The 17,401-nt window shown below is 43.2% G+C and overlaps 1 protein-coding gene across 2 annotated transcripts in view; it reads right to left on the minus strand.

Moving 5' to 3' along the window:
* SND1 (staphylococcal nuclease and tudor domain containing 1) overlaps positions 1-17,401 on the minus strand; it is a 502,890-nt gene that overhangs the window by 293,820 nt on the left and 191,669 nt on the right. For both annotated transcript variants that reach the window (XM_069979511.1, XM_069979502.1), the window contains exon 14: positions 838-910. In XM_069979511.1, coding sequence (XP_069835612.1) covers positions 838-910 — 73 coding nt within the window. The remainder of the gene's footprint in view (positions 1-837; positions 911-17,401) is intronic.

A 17,401-nucleotide genomic window follows, 5' to 3' on the forward strand; every position in this document is an offset into this window, starting at 1 on the left:
GGCTTTGTATATTGTGCAGAGGTTTCACCGGGTTACTGCAGTTAAGCTCAGCTATAGTAAGAGAATACTCAGTACACAGTAAACTGAGAAAACGGCTTCCAGCTCTCTACACTGTGTATATGTTGGAGCTGGGGCTCTGCCAAACAGCTGATCTGTCATCACCCCAATGATCAGCTATTGATTGCCTATCCTGAGGAAAACCCTCTGGGCTCCTGCATACTTTATATTGGTAAATTTCTATGTGTGATGTTTTCCAGAGGTTTAATCTGCTTGCCTTATGCTGCGTTTACACAAAACGATAATTGGCCCGACCGTACGATTAACGATGTCGGAGTAACTATTTTTTTTTTTCATAACGGTCAGCGTTTAGACGGTATGATATATCGTACGGAAATTCGTTTTGCGATCGCTTAAGCCTATCTCACACATTGGTTAAATCAGCGAACGACTGTTTACACAGAACGATCTGCGAATTTTTTGCGAACGACGGACAACGATTTTTTAACATGTTGAAAGATCAAAAGGAACGATTTCTCGTTCGTCGTTTAATCGTTCGCAGCATTTATACGTACGATTATCGTTCGAATTCGCACGATAATCATTCTGTGTAAACGCAGCATTAGATTCACTTGTAATGCTGGAAGAACATGTTATTTTGGAAATGCAGTCTGGGATACAAGTCATTCGGGAAGTCCGTCAACATACTGTATACCTCCAGACGCAGGAAACCTTCCATCTTCTGACTAACATGCACAGAGAACAGTGTTTTAGAATGTGATTCTTGGTCTTACAATAAATGTAATAGGCACTTTAGATTACTACAACAATCTGTCTTACCCCAGAAATATCAGCCACCCTGTGTATGGGAATTTCCTTCTTGCTGTGCAGTCCCTTGGCATTCTTGATGGCTCTAATAAGGTAAGAAGAGAAAGAAAAAATTATAAACATTTTACAAAAACACAAGAAAAAAAGTATGAAGTGTCAGCATACCCCAGAAAAAGTAAAGGCGTGTGTATTCACTAATGTGGCATTTCTATTTATTGGCAGTGCTGGAAAAGCATGCATTTGCCAACATTGATGCTTCCACATATGGAAACTATAAGGCCTCATTCACACGTCAGTATATATTTATATTTACTGACTATATTTTATGTCTGTGCAAATCATGGATGCTCTAATAGATTTCTATAGGAGAATCATGCTGCAATTGCGGTCCGCACTACAGCCTGTCCCTTTTGTTTTGCATGCAATAGCAGATCCAAAACATGCGCATGTGTGAATGGTCCTATTGGAAGCAATGTGTGCTAAATTTGTCCACCACCGCGGATTTGCAAATGTGGACAAAACTTGCGGATGTGTGAGGGGCCTTAGAGAAACCATTTACCACACAATATAGAATATTGTTGAAAGTTTATAAAATATAGGCATGATCCTGTGTGTTACACTTTTCTGCCATTTTTAGTATTTATTTCATTAGCAATCTACTGAAGGGGCACTTATGTGGGACTGGATTTGACAAGCTAGCCTTTTACAATAAGCTTTAAAGTGACTGTACCACCAGGCCCAGGCAGAAGCACTGGAGGCAGGCCGACCCACCCTTAGTGGGAAGAAACCCCAGCCTCTCCATGACGTGACTCCATTAGAATCAACGGAACCCTATCATAGAGGGGCTAGGGTTTCCTCCCACTAAGGGTGGGTCAGCCCGCCTCCAGTGCTTCAGCCTGGGCCTGGTGGTACATGTTGTCACAGGTGTACAGATGGCTCCGGCCGCCATCTGTACACCTGTGACAACATGATATAGGCTCTCTGGTTCCTTTGGGACATATATCTTTTTCCACAGCCTTCAGTATACCTAGTTGAAAAAGGTCATTCGACCGAAACGTCCCCTGATTGGGTATACCAACTAGTATGAATGCATCATATATGTTTTGAAAAACTGTACATGAATAAAAAGATGGCAAAATAAGCAATAACTCTGCAGTCGAGTGCGGTTGTTATACATTCATCTATGGTTATTTGGATCAACCAGCACCAGCAATAAGGGTGTGCATAGACATTATCCATTACACGTTAAGCATCCAGTTGACCATTCCTGAACCACTTAACACTACACAGGGGTACGCCCCACAGGACCTATCATTCTGCTCTCAGCCAGCTATCAGGACAAGTTCCCCAAATATAGGAGTCAGAGTCACGTGCCAGCTATTGGCCATGTGCAGTTAAAATGCAGCAGCCAATTGTTGTACGAGCGGCCAATCATGAATGGTGATTCACTATCGATTTTAGCCACATGCAGCAGACTGCTCACGTTTCACCCTTTTGCTAAGGCTATACCAAGACCATAACTGCTGTCCAATTGAATCAAAAGCCATATACAACCAAATGGAAATCACATAAAAAGTAGCACAAAAATCATATAACAAAGCTAAACCAACATCTAGGTGTAGCAGTAGCCTTTATCTGTGCACAGACATTACTTACAGTAATTTAATCTCCAGCCAGTTTATCTAATAAGGGTCACTATTATAACAGTCACAAAGGATTTATTATCCATTACAGTACAATCATACGCTCTCCAAGATTCTTTGCACACTGTTTACAGATATATCGGCTTCTTAAATGATGAGCCCATCAGTGAATATGCAAATCCTGCTAAATGTCGGCATGCCACTCAATTCTCACAGTCTGCAACAGCAGCTGGAAATAGAAAGAGTGGGGAGAAGACAGTATACAAAGCATGTTCACACTGTGTAAGCAGAGAGTTACATAGTCCTACATCAGCATTTGCATCCATTTCTGATGGAGAGCCATGTCCTCCCGCTGCAGAGAATTATTTTATTGTGAGCCACAATTTTACACATCAAAAGTAATAATGCCTTCTTTTCTTTAATTCCTATGACTGCTTAATTACATGGAGGGGATTTAAATGCAAAGTACGAGGCTTGTGCTAGGGAGCTAATGGGAAAAATTCTCTCAGGTGTAAAGAGCACAAGCTCTCAGAGGGAAGCAGTGCAAGTGTGACTGGTCAATTAGACGGGGGAGAAAAATTAGCAAGCCCCATCGAGTTGACATTAACACCCATTTGCCATTTACTGGAAAGCAATAACCATACATAAAATATAGCAAGTGAAAGAGAATATTATATGCTAATGTGGAAAGAGGATGCACATTGCAAGGGAACATTCATGTTTAAGAATTATGAAGTAATAGGGTATCGAGCAGCAAAGGGCTAAAGAGAGCAACAGTTTACTAAGGTCTTTGTAGGATGCAAGTCTGAGTAGCTAACAGCACAATGCTTTAAAAATAGCCTGCGCTCGCTCAGGTCTTGCACCACCTGTTGTCCCTTAATCTATTGTACACAGCCCTTTCCATCAAGGATGAAACAATCCAACTGTCTAAAGCCCCCCACCCTCTGTGCCATGCTGGCTTTAATCGCCAATGAGGCAGGGGGAAGAACAGTGGTCACGCTGAGTCTCTATTCATATCCAGCTTATATGTGACTCAATGAGCCAATAGGTAAAAGGTTTGGGCCTTTCCTGCAGACATCCTACCATTCACTTCACAAGCTGATTTTATAACAGACAAGTGTCAATAAAAACAATGATAGGAGAGGGTTTTTTTTTTAGCTTTCAGACAAAACATTTCATTACGGATCAAATAGCTTGCTCGAAGGGTTTCCTTAGAGAGGATCTGTCACCCGGCATAGCTCTTTGCATTAGGGCTATAACATGCTAATAGTGCTAAGGTGGTAAGCTCAGTGATGCTCTAAAAATAAACAGGCCATGCTGTGATTTTGTTATGTTTGTTCTTTCTCTTCATTATATAAAGTTCCATATAGATATAATAGGCGTATTTACAGTTTATCGTGTGTATACCCTTCAATTTTTAATTATTTTATTTTCTGCAGAAATCACCCCAAAGGAGGACAAATGAGAATATTCTAAACAAACCTTGTCGCCCATTCATAATAGTATATGATAATGCAGACATTTCAGACCATACATCTGTATCCTGCTGCATAGGGCACCAAGAGGCACTACTGTACACCAAGTGGGGCACTTAACAAGACAAACCTCTGACACCTGGTAAAGCACGGTGCACATTTTCATTAGAAATAACACAAGTGCTCAATGTCTAGATTCTAGACAACTGTCTCAGCAAGTGACCCATCCATAGTGCCAGAGAGTAATGTATAATCATACAATTATATCTATTTATAAAGAAAAAAACCCTTTTCAATTAAGCTGTTTAAGAAATGCTGGTAATGACTGACTTAATAGTCTGAAGGTTTTCTCTGTACAAAAAAACTAACCCCTTCAGGTCAACAATCTGTATATCGGAGTTGGCAGTGTGTATTGTATTAGTACAATGCTATTCTCTAGACCAGACTGTCATGATCCTACTAATGTAAAAGGAGTGAAATGACTTGCTACACCAGTGTCAAGCCCTACTGAACGGGATTCCACTGGCTTATGGAAAAACCCTTTTTGTGGGAATGAGGGGAATTGCAGACCTCCACCCATCTTTAAAGAGGTTATCCAGCGCTACAAAAACATGGCAACTTTCTTTCAGAGACAGCCCCACTCTTGTCTCCAGCTTGGGCGGGGTTTTGCTGCTCAGTTCCATTGAAGAGAATGGAGCTTAAAAGGACAACTCCCGTGGGACCCCCCCCCCCCCCCAAAAAAAAAAAAACAACACAGACACCATACTCACCATCCCTCCGGTGACGATCGCCACTCATTTCGCCCGCCGTCCGCCTCACCGTCACCGCCGTCCAGCGATGTCTCTGACTTCCGGGTCCTGGGGATGGAAAAGGCTGCCAATGCGCTTGCGCACTGGCAGCCTTCTCATTGGCTGGAGCGCATCACATGGCTTCCAGCAACCTCAGCTAATCAGGGCTGAGCAAGCTGGAAGCCATGTGATGCGCTCCAGCCAATGAAAAGACTGCTGGTGCGCATGTGCACCAGCAGTCTTTTCCGTCCCATTCACTCTCTATGAAGACGCCGAGGAGGAAGAAGACCCGGTCCGCCCCCCGGCTCTGACGTCGTCGTCACCAGATGCCGCTCGGGAGAAGAGGACCGTGACGATCGTAATAGATAATGTATATATTCTTTAACTTCCAGGCGGGGGGGTCGGGGGTCCAAAAGTGGGGGAAGGGGGCCAGACCGGGTATTTAACCACATTACAAAGTTATATAACTTTGTAATGTGTGTTAAATAAGCGAAAAAAATTTTTCGTGGGAGTTGTCCTTTAATTGCAAACCGCACCTGAACTGGAGACAAGAGTTGTGTTGTCTCTGAAAGAAAGTGGCCATGTTTTTGTAGCACGGGATAACCCCTCTATTTGCAAACCACACCTGTCCTGGAGACAAGACAGGGGGAAAAGTGGCCATGTTTTTGTAGAGCTGGATTACCACCATACCATACCATAATAATACTTTAAAATATAAATGGGTAGCCTAACATCAGATATATAGATAGATAGATAGATAGATAGATAGATAGATAGATAGATAGATAGATAGATCCTGGTTGGGCAATTGCACAGTATGACAAATCCCAGAATGGTTTCCTCCCTTCCTTAGCTCTTTATTACAGAATTGATGCAAAAAATCTAATTTCACTGCACACTATTGCATCAGTGAGGTTATAGCCGCTACTGCATTATTAAGCACAATGCAGCATGCTATAATCACACCACACTCTACTTAGATTTACCAAATAACAATGAGTGTGGGTGTGTGTGTGTGTATATGTATGTATTTATGTGTATATGACAGGGAGATGGTGATGTAGGCTGGAAAGGCTGGTCAGAAATAGTGACATCTCTCAGGGGAAAGTGGCTAGAGCCCAGTTCCAGCCAAGCCTCCCGTGACAGAGGATGATGTGTTGGGAAAGAGGGAAAAGCCGGAGAAAACATTTTGTAGACCTTATATTTTCCATTTCCTCTTAGAGGTAAAGCATGCAACTGAACACTGAAGCCAATACTATTAAGTTATCCCACTATATTTGAAAGTTGTGAGTATTGAGGTGATAGCTATTTAAATGCAATTTTCTAATACTAGATAACCCGTTTTGACATAAAAAAAAAGCCCCTCAACTCTTTTACTACCATATACAGTTGCTGCACAGATGCCGGTTTAGACAGACTAGTTTAAAGCGTAACCGTCTCAAAATGTTTTATACAGAAATAGGAGTTCTGATTACAAGCAGTTTTGCAATATACCTTATTTTTACTTTTTGAATTTTTTTTTGTTAAAATTATACGGGAGGAGGAGAGAGGAGGAGAGAGGAGGAGGAGAGAGGAGGAGAAGAGAGGAGGAGGAGGACAGAAGAGGAGGACAGAAGAAAGAAGAAGAAACCAAATACAGTAAGTCCCAATCCAATTATTTGCATGCTCATGGAAAAAAACACAACCTGATCATCCTGCAGGTTGAAGATCAACTGAGGGTAATTAACTTGGGCTAATTATATTACCAGCTATTCATGCTTACCAGGAGGCAATACTCTTTGTTATGCAACAATTCAGACAGTAAAATGTCACTGTGATTACAGAGATTTTGGTGCTATGTGACAGAAGACCTGACAATACACTATAAGCACCCCCAGGATTTTCTGCTATTGAATGTGGACGTGCAGTAGGTGTACACATGCGCAGTAAAGGGACACACCTGGTGTCGATATGTATAACAAATGGCCACAAATAACAAATATGTAAAAAAAATAAAAATAAATTGCAATCATAACCTCTGTTGATTTATTTAAAAAAAAAAAAAATGTAAAAGTGCCTCTTTAAAACCATAATGACAGTTTAATTTGGACAACAGTGGCTGAATCAAACATGAACATATTTGGAAACATTGGTCTGTTATCCTCCCCCACCTTGGAATCATTCACTTGCCCACAATCTGCAACTGACACGGGAGTGCTTAGGGATATGCAATCCATAAGAAAAGCTTATCCTCTCTATTTTCTATAAAATCATGGCAACTTTACTCAAAAAAATGCTTAAAAATACAGATACACAGTTTGGCAAATAAGGTCATAACTGAAAGACAGCCTGTATTTTACATATTTTCTGATTATTGCCAGGAATTAAGAGGAAACACCAGGAGGAAGCCTCTTTTCTGATGGTGCTTATACCAATTACACCATGAGATGAAAGAACACAAAGGCTATGTTCCCACACAGTATTTTGCAACCAAAAACAGGAGCGGCTGAGCAGCTGATGACACGGCAGAGGGGGGCCGGCGTGGGTGGGGGGGAACATGGGGAAGGGGGACATTCACATACATAACATACATTACAAAGTTGTAAACTTTGTAATGTGTGTTATTGTGTGAATTAAGGTTTAGCGCCGCACTACCCCTTTAAATGGCGGCCATCCACTCAGTTTCAACAGTGTGTGAACTTAGCCTTTCTGTGTTTTCAATCCACTCCTGGTTTTGGTTGCAAAATACTGAGCAAAAATACTGTGTGGGAACATTGCCCAAAACTGTTTAGTTAAAGGGGTTATTTAGACTTTGTGTGAAGACAGCCTAAGGGTGCCTTTACACAGAGAAATTTATCTGACAGATTTTTGAAGCCAAAGCCAGGAATGGATTTGAAAAGGGGAAAAATCTCAGTCTTTCCTTTATGACCTGTTCTCTGTTTATAGTCTGTTCCTGTTTTTGGCTTCAAAAATCTGTCAAATAAATCTCTGTGTAAATACACCCTAAGACACTCTACGGCACAGGTGTCAAACTGTTTCAAAACTACAATTCCTATCAAGGACATAATTTTGTAATAGCTGGGAATTGTAGTTTTGCAACAGCTGGAGGGCGACAAGTTTGACACCCCTGCTCTACAGATTACCATGTGGTACTTACCAAACATCCTGTAGTGGCAGCCTGCCTGCCTTGTAACTGCAAAGTAATTTGGCAAATAAACATATTTAAAAAAAAATGCAGATCGTCATTACGTGATTAAACGACACATCTGCAGAAAGAAAAGGATGGCGAAGGTAGTGAAAGGCATGTTACGAAGTAGTGCACTTTACATCCCTCAGAAAGATATCCACTTTGAAAAGGGCATAAATCAAATACTTATGCCAAAGTATATCTTGCCACTTTTGGTATAAAAAGGAAATTTGCTAAAATTGCCTTAAATTAGGAAAACACATCTAAGCCTTAAGCTCCAGCATCTAAACAAAAAGACTGACTCCTGAAATTATACAGCAGTTCATCAATAACTAAAGCTCAGAAGAGAGCAGCGACTTAGCCTCCAAATATGATGAATGTGCAGTGTTAAATGCCAGGACAGTGAAATAAATGCATTCAGATAACCGGCTGCTGGGTGCATTCATATGGGGTGTGCGCAGAATCTTAGAAACACCTTATTTATAGCTCTGGATTGCAGTCTTCCTATCTAAACAATGAAAGACTAACTTCCGGATTAGATATACAAAAATGCTTTCCAGAACTCTGGGAGCCAACAAAGGCTCCACAGGCTAAAAATGTGGAAATTTGTAAATTTTTGCATTTCACTGCTATAAACACTTCCGTTCCAAAGCAGATCCATATAGTTTCCTGCCAATTCTGTGGTCTCCACAGCAACCACAGACGCATGTAAGCTTCCTCCAAATGCACATACAGGGTCACTGCAGTATAAGTCTACTTTCTATAAAATATAACGTATTCTAATTTAAAAGAGGCTGCTTAAAACAAAAATATTTTTAAAAATTCTGTTCCCATTCAAATTGTTAAAGGCTTGTGTGTAAGTGATAAACATAAGATAATAAAAAGGTAAGTAGTCACGGTTTGATGTTTTTTTTTTCAGGGAAATATCCACAACATGCCCAGAGACCATCAAGAAGCTAGAAGGAGATAACAAAGACCCCACAATGAGACAATACCATCAAAAAAGTTACAGCTCTTGATACAAGGGAGCAAAATGCCTAGTCCTCCCTATACTAATAACTAACTTACCCTAGTAAGCCCTCTCAGGCTGAACACTGCTGGTGTCCAGACCAGCGGTACCTGCAAGAAAACAATAAAAGCAACGCCGCTACGCGTTTCTACCTCAAATATCTCAAGAAGAGGGGTTTATCAGGAGGCTTAGCAATATAAACAAGTCCCCTAGGGCATGCAGCAACCGAGAGTTGGGATGTGGCAGCAACAGGCTAGTTTCAAGTCAGTTCCTATACAAGTAAAAACCCCAACATTAATGATAATTGACAGCTAGGTTTGTAAAAGATAACAATAAACCTACCGGTACTCAATGTCCCAACGCCCTATGCGGTCCGGTCAGTGAGCGTGTGCATTACATTTGGAACGCACACCAGATCATCTGGAAAGTATAGTCTACTTCCAGACACACACGCTTGTAACCCCCAGAACACCCAGTGGCGTCAGATGACGTGGAGCACAATGTACAGAATTTTACATGCGCACATGTGAGCGCAAGATTTGAGCATGAGGTTGCTATACCAGCAGTGTTCAGCCTGTTTGTCATTGGCCTTGTGTGTCGGGAGAGGCATTACTAGGGTGAGTTAGTTATTCCTTATTATAGGGAAGACTAGGCATTTTTACACCAGCGTATCAAGAGCTGTAACTTTGATTGATGGTATGGTCTCATTGTGGGGTCATGGTTATCTCCTTCATGTTCTCTAGCGATGCTGTTTATATTCCACCCCAAAAAGCATCATACTGTGAGTAACTACTTACCCCTTTATCCTTTTTTTTTTATCACTTACACATAGGCCTTGAACAATTGAAAATAAGATGAAAAGTTACATTTTATAAAAAGCGCACTTCTACTGCAGTGACTTTGAATACGAATTGTGTACTCAAGACTAGAATTTGATGCTGTGATTTCCAAATGCACATACAACAGCAAAGGGAAGGCACGCTCTTTTTCACATAGAGTTTTATAGACCAACCTATTTGCAATATGTACAGGGAAAGCTCCCAACGTATATGTAAAACACATTCACAAGCCCTCATTCACCTTTGAGGCCAAAGGTGTGTCTTCTTTGCCTCCCTTTGGTCTGCATAGGTTTACTGCTTTATGCCACACAGAGAAGGGGGAAATAATAAGGGTATACATTTTGTTGTCTCTGATTGATGCCACCGAGTTGCATCTATTTAAGATAAGGGGTCCCAACCTGATAAAAACTTCAGTCACACACTGCAAGAAGCCGAACCGATGCTTCTGGCAGCATGAAACACAGCCAATAAAAAGTAGCTGGAACATCTGCTAAGCTATTGTTCGGAAAGGGGCTGAAGACAAAAATGAGCAAAAGAAAAAATCTAAAGGCTGAAACTTGGTTATGGTTTTACTTTTGAAACTTCACTATGAACTGTTAAGCAAAGGGTATATTGTAAAAGGACAAAATCAAAAAATACTAACTAAATTACTACCTATCACAATTAGAGGTGAGTGAATTTACAGTAATAAGGAAGCTAAGCACTTTGCTACTTCTGCAATCCGCTCATCAGCCGGCTGCCTTAACTGACTGTTACTCCATGCCGCTCATCCCCAAGAGCTGGGAAAAGCTGAATCCAGTCCGTTATTACCGTAAATTCGCTTATCTTAATCACAATCACTTTAGTTAATGTACAAATCTGCATGCTTTGTCCTAATGTAGAAGACTATTTTTTAGAATCGACAAAGGCAATTGTCATATGTGAGTTTAACTTCTGTACCATACCTGGGTAAAACAGACAAGGTGCTTCTAGTATGGCAAATGGATACATTTCTACTGCTTAAAAACTATAACCAGTTTTAAACCATTTTGCGTTAGTTATGAAAATCAGAATTTCACAATTCCTCATTGTTCAAACGTTCAGGGAGTAACACTTCCTAAACCAAGAGATCATCAGGACACTAAATGATGGTTATATTCAAAAAGATGCAAATGAAAACATTAGCCAGTGCCAATTCAATGATATTCTAAAACAGCATCTCATCTCAGGTGCAGGTCCCTGTCCCTGATCTGTGATGGGCACAGTGGCGTAGCTATAGGGGTCGCAGCGGTCGCCATGGCGACCGGGCCCCTACGCTAAAGGGGCCCGCACGGCCCCCCTTGCCACTTGTCTCATCGCTTTGATGTTTCGCCTGCAGAGTGAGTGGGCGGAACATTAAGGGATCAGAATACAGGAGCAGGACCTGTCAGCGTCCTCCTCCTGTATTCCCTCCCATAGGCTGCCGGCACTTCATACCAGTAGCCTATGGGAGGCCGGGACGTGACCTCTCCCACAGGCGTGATCATGTGACGTCATCACACCTGCCGGAAGTCCTGTCCCTGCGGCTCGCAAGATGGAGCCCGAAGAGGAGGAAGAGCTGCTGCCTGCAGCCACACAGCGGATTAGATGAGTAGGATGTTTGTTTTTTTAGGGGCACCTCTGGGGGCATTATTAGTATATGGGGGCACCTCTGGGGGCATTATTAGTTCATGGGGGCACCTCTGGGGGCATTATTAGTATATGGGGGCACCTCTGGGGGCATTATTAGTATATGGGGGCACCTCTGGGGGCATTATTAACTCATGGGGGGAACCTCTGGGGGCATTATTAACTCATGGGGGCATCTCTGGGGGCATTACTAGTTCATGGGGGCATCTCTGTGGGCATTATTAGCTCATGGGGGCACCTCTTGGGGCATTATTAGCTCATGGGGGAACCTCTGGGGGCATTATTAGTTCATTGGGAGCACCTCTGGGGGCATTATTAGTTCATTAGGGGCACCTCTGGGGGCATTATTAGTCCATGGGGGCACCTCTGGGGGCATATTTAGTATATGGGGGCACCTCTGGGGGCATTATTAGTATATGGGGGCACATTTGGGGGCATAATTAGCTCATGGGGGCACCTCTGGGGGCATTATTAGCTCATGGGGGCACCTCTGGGGGCATTATTAGCTTATGGGGGCACCTCTGGGGGCATTATTAGTTTACGGGGGCACCTCTGGGGGCATTATTAGTTTACGGGGGCACCTCTGGGGGCATTATTAGTATATGGGGGCACCTCTGGGTGCATTATTAGTTCATATGGGGCACCTCTGGTGCATTATTAGTTCATAGGGGGCACCTCTGGGGGCATTATTAGTTCATGGGGGCACCTCTGGGAGCATTATTAGTATATGGGGGCCACCTCTGGGGGCATTATTAGTATATGGGGGCACCTCTGGGGGCATTATTAGTTCATAGGGGGCACCTCTGGGGGCATTATTAGTATATGGGGGCACCTCTGGGGGCATTATTAGTTCATGGGGGCACCTCTGGGGGCATTATTAGTTCATGAGGGCACCTCTGGGGGCATTATTAGCTCATGGGGGCACCTCTGGGGGCATTATTAGCTCAAGGGGGCACAGCACGGAATCCTACATACAGGGGGCACAGCAGGGGATCCTACATACAGGGGGCATCCCACACAGCGCAGTTACTTTGGGAGCCTACAGGAGGGAGAAAGGAAAGGAAGTTGCTAGAAATGTGCAGAGCCTAAATTGTTTGTCTCGCAGGTTCTGAAAAGATTAAACATATCTGGAAGGAATCATCATGGAGGACTGGGCCGGATGGAGAGGAAAAGGGAAAGTGAGGCCTCAGATCAAAGAAGACGTCACCTGTGAGTCCCTGTATGACACTTTTCTTATTTTGTAGAACATCATTTAGTAGGGGTGCCCCGAGGTGACAGCTACTGCATTATCTGTACTCAGAGATAACACTGTTATCTGTGGTGTTACATAGGACTGCAGGTGACATCTACATTATCTGTACTCAGAGATACCACTGTGTTATGTGGTGTTACATAGGACTGCAGGTGACTACTACATTATCTGTACTCAGAGGGATATCACTGTTATCTGTGGTGTTACTTCTCCAGGTTGCAGAAGTTAAAACTTCATTGTGCCCTGCTGACAGGTTATTATGGGAGTTGTAGTTTTGCAGCATGTGGCTCTTCAGGTTGCAGCACTACAACCCCCATTGTTTCCAACTGACAGTTTATGATGAGAGTTGTAGTTTTTCAGCTGGAGAGTCAAAGATTGGAATACAATGATTAGACAATGACACAGTACAGTCCATTAATTATAGGGGGCAGTATTGCAGTACATGAGGTGGAGGCAGTGACAGTGCATTAGAACATAGTGGCACATTAGAGTAATTGGATATAACGTTAGATATGACTTTGCCTGATCGGGTGAGATGGGGGGCCCCAAGCTAACATTTTGCACCAGGGCCCATCAGCCCTTAGCTACGCCCCTGGCTGGGCATATTCCTATACCCATTATACCTTCAGGTGAATTTTATGACTTAAATTACCTTATAACTTGCTGTAACTTTTGTATGTACTGTACTCTCTCATACAAAGAAAACAGCTGCAGGACATATTTCTAGCTTATGGCATATGCTCATTATTATGAAATGCCCATATTTTAAATATATTTCGTAATCTACTAAGGTCAAATCCCCCAGAGGTTAGGGGATGCAACCGAATACCTCATAATACATAAAAAAAACTAGTAGGATATTTCATCATGAATGAGGATAAAGGAGGTTTTGAATTATTGCATTTTCATCTGTGCCTTCTAGGTAATTTCAGTCACAGTCAGAAATATTTGCTGGGCAAGCCAACCTCAGACCCATTCACCATTCCTACTAAACATCTTTTAGAGAGCTGCAAGTAAGTGAAATCTGGTCTTTATGGAGATTGATTTATGAAGATTGATACTGTACATTTCCTAATAATTGGTATACATTAGAATCCTATAGTCCTAAACATATGGTAGATGAATGCTAGTTAAAGCCTTCTTCAGCTCACAGTGGGAATCTCTCTACAGTATCCATTCACTCTTATAGGACTTAAAACAGAGGCTGTCCCATCATGGTTAACTTTCGGGGATATTTATTATACTTGTATGTACACTCTGTGTCCAGCAGGCTTAGTAGCTAAGCCCCCATTACACATAGCAGTTATCTGCTATTAGTCAGCAAACACTGGTAGTCAGTGACAGTATCAGAGTTACATCTGATGTTGGGCAGTAAACCCCATAGATGCTGATTGTCATGGCAGCCGGGAGCCTTCTGAAGGCATTAATGGCTGTCATAGGAACAGTACACTGCAAAGCATTCATATTGCAGTGTACAGTATAAGCTATTGGACAGCAAAGTCTCCAAAGACACACAGTGACTGGGTACACAGACATTTTAGACCGGTCACTACAGCTTTACCATTGCTTCCATGCTTTTAAGGCTGTAGTCAGACAAAAAAAATAAGTGTGTACACCATAAATGTTAGGTTAGATTTAGCTCACAGAGCAGAAGTGTGCAAAAAATGCCATATACGAACTAAATGACAGATATATTACTAATTCTCATGTACTCCAACTACATCTTATCATAAAAAGTAACCTGAAACAGAAAAGCATTGGCCTTTTAAATCAGTTAAAGCATACCCAAGTACCGAAGCTTTGAAAGAGCAGACTGTATGGAGAGTACATGACACCAGTCATAAGAAGCACAGTCATTAACTCCTTCATGACCAAAGGTCATTGAAGCACGAATGCAAAGTTCAAATTGAAGCAATGTTATTCCTCGACTTATAAGAGCCATAGAGCTTTTATTTTTTTTATACTTTTTTTTCATTTTTCAGTTATGCTGTTCACCGTGCAGGAACAACCGTTATACATTTTAATAGATCGGACAATTCCGCACACTACAACATGTAATGTTTATTTTTAAAATATTTTTATTTGTATAATGAGAAAAGGGGTAGTATAAACGTTTATTGGGGCTTTTTAAAAAATGTTTTGTTTTGTTTTACACATTTAAGATTGCATATACAAGTCCCTTAGGGGACTTATACAGTATATGCAATGCTCTGATTGCATATACTGAGGAAAACTATTACATAGCATAGCATTCATCAGTCTTATCTGCGATCTGGGCATAGAGTCTGCCTAAGATCAGACTCTATGCACAGATCGAAGATCCAACAGGATGGAAGTAAGTGGCTTACCCTGACCTGTTGGTACAAGTGATGCCATGCTGCATGGGTCCCAATCAGTCAGTGACAGGTACTTGTTCTGTCACTAACTACCTTAAATACTACAATCGCTATGCATCGCTGAGTTTAAGGGGGTTAGTCAGCTTCGTGACCGCAGCTACCTGTCATTAGCTCTGGCTAATGTGCAGGATGACTCACACTGGAGCAGTCCTGCACATATTTAAAAACCCTTATATATACATTCCTACTGCATGGGGCATGTGCAGTAGTAAAGTATATGTAGAGATTGCGGATTTATATCTCCATTTTTTTTTTAAATGTTGTTGTTAGGAATGTGACTTTGCGCTCCTCGGTCCGTGCCGGGCAGCTGAGGAGGCGCTGAGTTTGTCTGTTTGCACTGAATGTTGTCTGAATTGTGTCTTACTTTCCAACCACACCTGCCTTGCCTGTCAGACTTCTGGCGGTGCAGGGGTTACTGCACTGCTAGGTCTGGTCAGCTGAACTTTGTGCTGGAATCAGGGCTGCTCCAATCAGCTGCTGGACTTAGGCTCTGATCCTGGATAAAAAGCAGTCAGTTGCTCACTTCGCTGCTGGCTATTAGTTGTTACTAGTTCCAGCTCCCCTGCTCCTTTCCCAGTGTTCCCCTGTCCTAATACCCTTGCTATTGTTCTGCCAGTTTTCGGACCTTTTGCCTAACCTCCGACAATCCGCTCTCTTTCTGATTTTGTACTGCGTTGTCAGTTTGGTTTGACTTGGCTAGCTGACTATCCTCCATTTTGTTTGATTGTCCGTCTACGTTCTGTGTGTTCACCTACTCAGCGTAGGGACCGACTCCGTGGTTGTCCCTGGTCATTTAGGGCCATGCGTGTCAAGTAGGCAGGGACATTGGTTGGGGCAAGTTTAGGGCTCACTGTCTTATTCGTGTCTCCCTAGCCTAACAGTTGTTTCAGGGCGTATATGAAAGTTATAACACTGACCACTATGTGTCCCTATTTCTGCTCCTCTGCCTGCTGTCTATGACAACTGCAGAGCAAGGATGTAATTCAGGAAGTAGGTGTGGGACATTCAGAGCTCTGTGCACTCCTGCGCTGTCAATTATGTGAGCAGCTTTTAAAGACCACTTTGATTTAAACTTTGCCCACAGAGGCAGCACTAATATTAGAGCTTAGTAGAAGCTGTAGAAGAAAGGGCAGCATGAAAAGTAGGAGAAATAGGGACTGAAAGCTACCTTGTGGGTGGCACAGCGGTTAGTCTAGTGTGGGAGTCCAACAAGCTAGCGATGAGCCCATGATCTGCATGGCATGCTGCCCTTTCTGTGGCAGCTTCTACTGAGCTCCAATATTAGCTTTGCCAACATGAGCAAGGCTAAAATCAGTGTGGAATTCCAGCCAGCCCATGGGAGGGACACCTGCCCCACCCAAACGATGAATCCACCAGTGATCATATTGAGTGGAAGAAACAGGAAACAGATACTGAATGTGGCATTGCAGGAAATTAAGAAATCACAAGCAGTTAGAAGATGAGCTAAGAGTTAGAAGATGAGCTTGAAATAATTAAAGTGTATATAGAAAATATAAGACCCACAGAAGTCAATGCTAGTTTATTGAAAAGTAGAACCACTAAAATTTTTAGGTCAAGGTCAGACTTCTGTTAAAAAAAGTTTAAAGCGACTCTGTACCCACAATCTGTCCCCCCCAAACCACTTGTACCTTCGGATAGCTGCTTTTAATCCAAGATCTGTCCTGGGATCCGTTCGCCAGGTGATGTAGTTATTGTTCTAAAAAGAACTTTTAGGGTACACACCCACTTGCCGGATCTGCAGCGAGTTTCCTTGCTGCGTTTTTGCAGCGAGACTCGCTGCAGATCCCAGCCCTATACTTTCATTAGCAGAGAAACTCGCAGCAGGGATGTACATCCTTGCTGCGATTTTGTCTGCAGACCTGGTAATGTATATCCTGCCCGCCCCCCCTGCAGCCTCGATCGCCCCCCGGACCCCCCGGCCGCATGATCGCCCCCCCGCACCCCCCCCCGGGGGCGATCGGGGCTGCAGGGGGCAATCGTGCGGCCGGGGGGTGCGGGGGGCGATCATGCGGCCGGGGGGTGCGGGGGGGGGCGATCATGCGGCCGGGGGCTGGGGGCGATCGGGGCTGCAGGGGAGGGCGGGCAGGATATACATTACCAGGTCCCCGCTCCTGCTTGCTTCGGCGGCTCCCGACACGTTCCGCCCGGCCAATTAGTGCGCTGCCCTGCCGCAGCGCAATGATTGGCCGGGCGGGCCGTGAAGACACCGTGAGCCCCGAAGCAAGCAGGAACGGGGACCCGGTAATGTATAATGTCCGGCGGCTAGGGGGTTAATAGGGAGGGCTGCAGACAAAATCGCAGCAGGGATGTACATCCCTGCTGCGAGTTCCTCTGCTAATG

This window comes from Dendropsophus ebraccatus, chromosome 1 (assembly GCF_027789765.1).
Source record: "Dendropsophus ebraccatus isolate aDenEbr1 chromosome 1, aDenEbr1.pat, whole genome shotgun sequence".
Taxonomy (NCBI): domain Eukaryota; kingdom Metazoa; phylum Chordata; class Amphibia; order Anura; family Hylidae; genus Dendropsophus; species Dendropsophus ebraccatus.